Genomic DNA, 3,252 nt, shown 5'->3' with positions numbered 1-3,252 from the left:
TAGAAGTGGCGATATATTGTTTATATGTATGAGTTATAGAATTGTTTTCTCTTCCACATCTAGGTGTACAGATTATGCGTGTAATACTTCTTTTCAGCGGTTAATGATGAATACTGGTAAAAACAATGTTGTACGCAACTTAATATTCTTACCTAAATATATAAATATGATTTGAATTAATAGTTCAGGCGCACCCTAATATAAGGGAAGGAGGAAGTACGTAACAAAACGGAGGAACCCATGGTTGGAACATGCTGTACGATGTAAAAGTTGACTAAAGGGGTCAACATTGTTCACAAATTCAGCACGGGCTGATCAATGAGGTCGCCGTTTTAACGGTGTAGTGGGAGCAAAGAGCATATGCACGAGAGCAAAATTCCATATGTGAAAGAACACTTTACTGTTTTTAAGTCAGATATAAGGGTGAAGAAAATAATATGCAGAGAATCAATTATAGCTCGTTTTACATACAAGAACGGCGACAAAAAATTTTTTGGGGTGTAGAGCCGTGGGCTCAAAGTTACACTGTATCAGTGTTTTAGGGGGGGTTGTTATTGTCACGTATTTGAATAATTATACATGTGTTGTGCCCGTTTTTTATTTATGGGGTGGTTATTTATATCGTTCTCAGGTTTTATTACGGGTAGTGATAAATAACAAATGCAGAAATATAGTTTCACAACCTTCTTATGCGTGTATACCCGCATCTCTATCTTCTTTTTGACAAAGTGTGAATGGATTTAATTAAGAGCGTAAGGAATATGCATAAAAATGAAACATAAGTGTAGGGCAATTTTGTATTTTGGGGTTCAGGGGGCTTAGGATTTAGGGCGTAAGTCTTAATGATTGCGCGGTTCAGGTTTGCACAGTTTCAGAATTGTAAGGTTTCAGGATAGCGCCCTTTAGGGTTCCGGATTTATGGTTCACGCTTCAAGGACCACAGTTGCGGAGGTTAAGAGGTTTAGGATTGAAGGCTTCAATATTGCGATGTTTAGGGTTTCGCATAGATGGTTCACTTTTCAAGGTTCAGATTTTCGGAGTTTACAGGTTAAGAGGTTTAGGGGGCTTAAGATTTTAGGGCTTTTCGTTTTCTTTTCTCTTTTTTTTTTAATCTTCCTCAAGTATCAACTTTCACAATTACAAGAATATATGTATATTATTCTAGTGTTCTATATAATGCACTTGTGTACGAAAGGATCTAATATGCTGTCGCACAAGCCGCATCTCAGTTGCCTCAAATGTACCATGTATCAGCATGTAGGGGAATACGTCTCTAGTAATCTTTTTTTTTCTGTTTCCTTTGTCCAGTAGTGCAAATATAGTACAGTTGGTTACGGTCACTATGGAAACATTGGAACGCAAAAGGAGGGAGTGCAATGTGGAAAGGTACGGTACAATGAGTGGATAATAGCATTACACTTTTATTTGTTGTCGCCGTCGTGTCGTCGTCGGGTGCCTCGTCGCTACCGTCTTGGCCGCACATCTGGACTCAACGAGGGAGCTGCGCTGTGCTGTGCTGTTGTCGCCGCGTGTGCGTTGTAGCTGCTGCGTTAGTGTTGCACCCCGCGTGCGTTGTTGTGGTGGCATCCATCCGTGCGCAGTCGTACGGTACGTAGAGAGCGTGCCGTATTGGTGCTTTCTCCCCTCGGTCTTACCTACGGGTCCTTTATTTGGCTTCTCTGGTGTTGTATTTGCCGGCGTCGGCGGGTCCGGTGTCGAAGGTTGTGGTCCGCTGCCGAGTGGTGGTGCTGGTGTGCCGCCGGCGACAGAGTTGGGTGCTGTGGCCTCATGGACGTCATCGTCGATATCTGTACTGGTTGCGTCTTCGTTAGTGTGCGTGGATACTCCATTTTCCCGCGCACATTGCACTACTTCTGTCTTTACGTGCTCAACTATGACCTTCAGTTCGTGGCCTAACTCACGTATAGCTTCTTCCTCCTCGGGCCTGAGGTCTGTGTTGTCAAGCATGGCATGTGCATCCGGTGTGGCGCCTACGAGTTCGTGTATCCTTTTCCTACATGTGCTTTTCATTGCGTTGCCTCCAACTTGTCCTGTTACTCTTCCGTTGTGTATTAACCATGCCTTAATATTTTCCCCCATTTCTAATTCCTGTATTTTTATGTCTGTAAACACCCCCATCCGCCATTTTCCTTGCTTAATTAATCCAGGCATAGTCTCCTGCAAGTATGTGACAGTCTCCCATGCATAATGTATGCCCATTTGACTTCTGCATACAGATGCATTTAGTATATGCATAAATATATTTACTATGGCGCACCTTATATATTCCTTCAACGCTGCATTCTCATCTTCTGTCTCGTGCGAAACCCCGGAGCTCCTCGGCCACCTGTTCATGAAAAATAATGCTCGTGACATAAGTGTGCACATTAGTCTATCCGCTACTTTCTGTACCATAAGTATTCCAGGTTTCCTCAGACTCCTATAACCCGCGTTCAAACAATTAGATGCATAGATGTCTATTTCCTCATCTTCCAAATATTCCACAAATTTGTCAAGTAGCGCTTCTACATCTTTCCATAAAGTTTGCTGCAATTGCAGTAATGCGGAAGCGAATACATATATGTCATTTTCTTGTATTCACGCAAGATATTGGCGCCAGTCGCCGCTATGCTACATTGTGGTCCACGGATGGTATGTTCACATCGGGCATATGATTCCCCGTTCAAGTAACGTGAACATATGCATGCTGCAAACTGCGTACCCTGCCTTTCGACCACCTATATATATATGTAGGCGCCTGCTCACGGCATGTGTCGCTCACAATAAATTACCGTATATGCCTGTCCATCCGCCCCTATTCCCCGTTTGAGCACATATTTTGCTAATAACTTTCCCAACGTCTCATACGACATATTGTCACAACCATAAACCAATATAATGAAACGAATGAAAGCATTATCTCGCAGATAACGGCTTGAGTATAATATGGACACAATATTCTCCTGTGTGTTACTCAGATACTTAGAGCATGGAAAATTTCTTCCAGTATATAATCCCTGCGGAAACATGTCCCATGAACAAACTATCCCTTATCTGAATCTAATCACACATCCTACAAAGCGTGGGATTTGGAAGAAGGAAAAACAGAAATGAAAAAAGGGAAACAAGAACAAAAAAAAAAAACAAAAACACAGCGACCAGCACAAAAACAAAACAAAACAGCGACAAGAACAAAAAAAAAAATCAGCAACAAACAAAAAAAGAGCAACAAAGAAAAAAAGAGCAACCAAA

General features: G+C 42.0%; 1 protein-coding gene across 1 annotated transcript in view; it reads right to left on the bottom strand.

Annotated features, from left to right (window-relative positions):
* Positions 1-1,463: 1,463 nt before the first annotated feature.
* Positions 1,464-3,252, bottom strand: part of AK88_05390 (uncharacterized protein) — a gene marked incomplete at both ends in the record, with an annotated part of 4,592 nt that continues 2,803 nt past the window's right edge. Inside the window, 3 exons of the mRNA XM_012482992.1 lie at positions 1,464-1,516; positions 1,656-2,547; positions 2,793-2,981. Coding sequence (XP_012338415.1) covers positions 1,464-1,516; positions 1,656-2,547; positions 2,793-2,981 — 1,134 coding nt within the window. The remainder of the gene's footprint in view (positions 1,517-1,655; positions 2,548-2,792; positions 2,982-3,252) is intronic.

This window comes from Plasmodium fragile (genome assembly GCF_000956335.1).
Source record: "Plasmodium fragile strain nilgiri unplaced genomic scaffold supercont1.125, whole genome shotgun sequence".
Classification (NCBI taxonomy): domain Eukaryota; phylum Apicomplexa; class Aconoidasida; order Haemosporida; family Plasmodiidae; genus Plasmodium; species Plasmodium fragile.
Note: the sequence above shows the minus strand (reverse complement) of the source record. Positions and strands in the feature narration are given on the sequence as shown.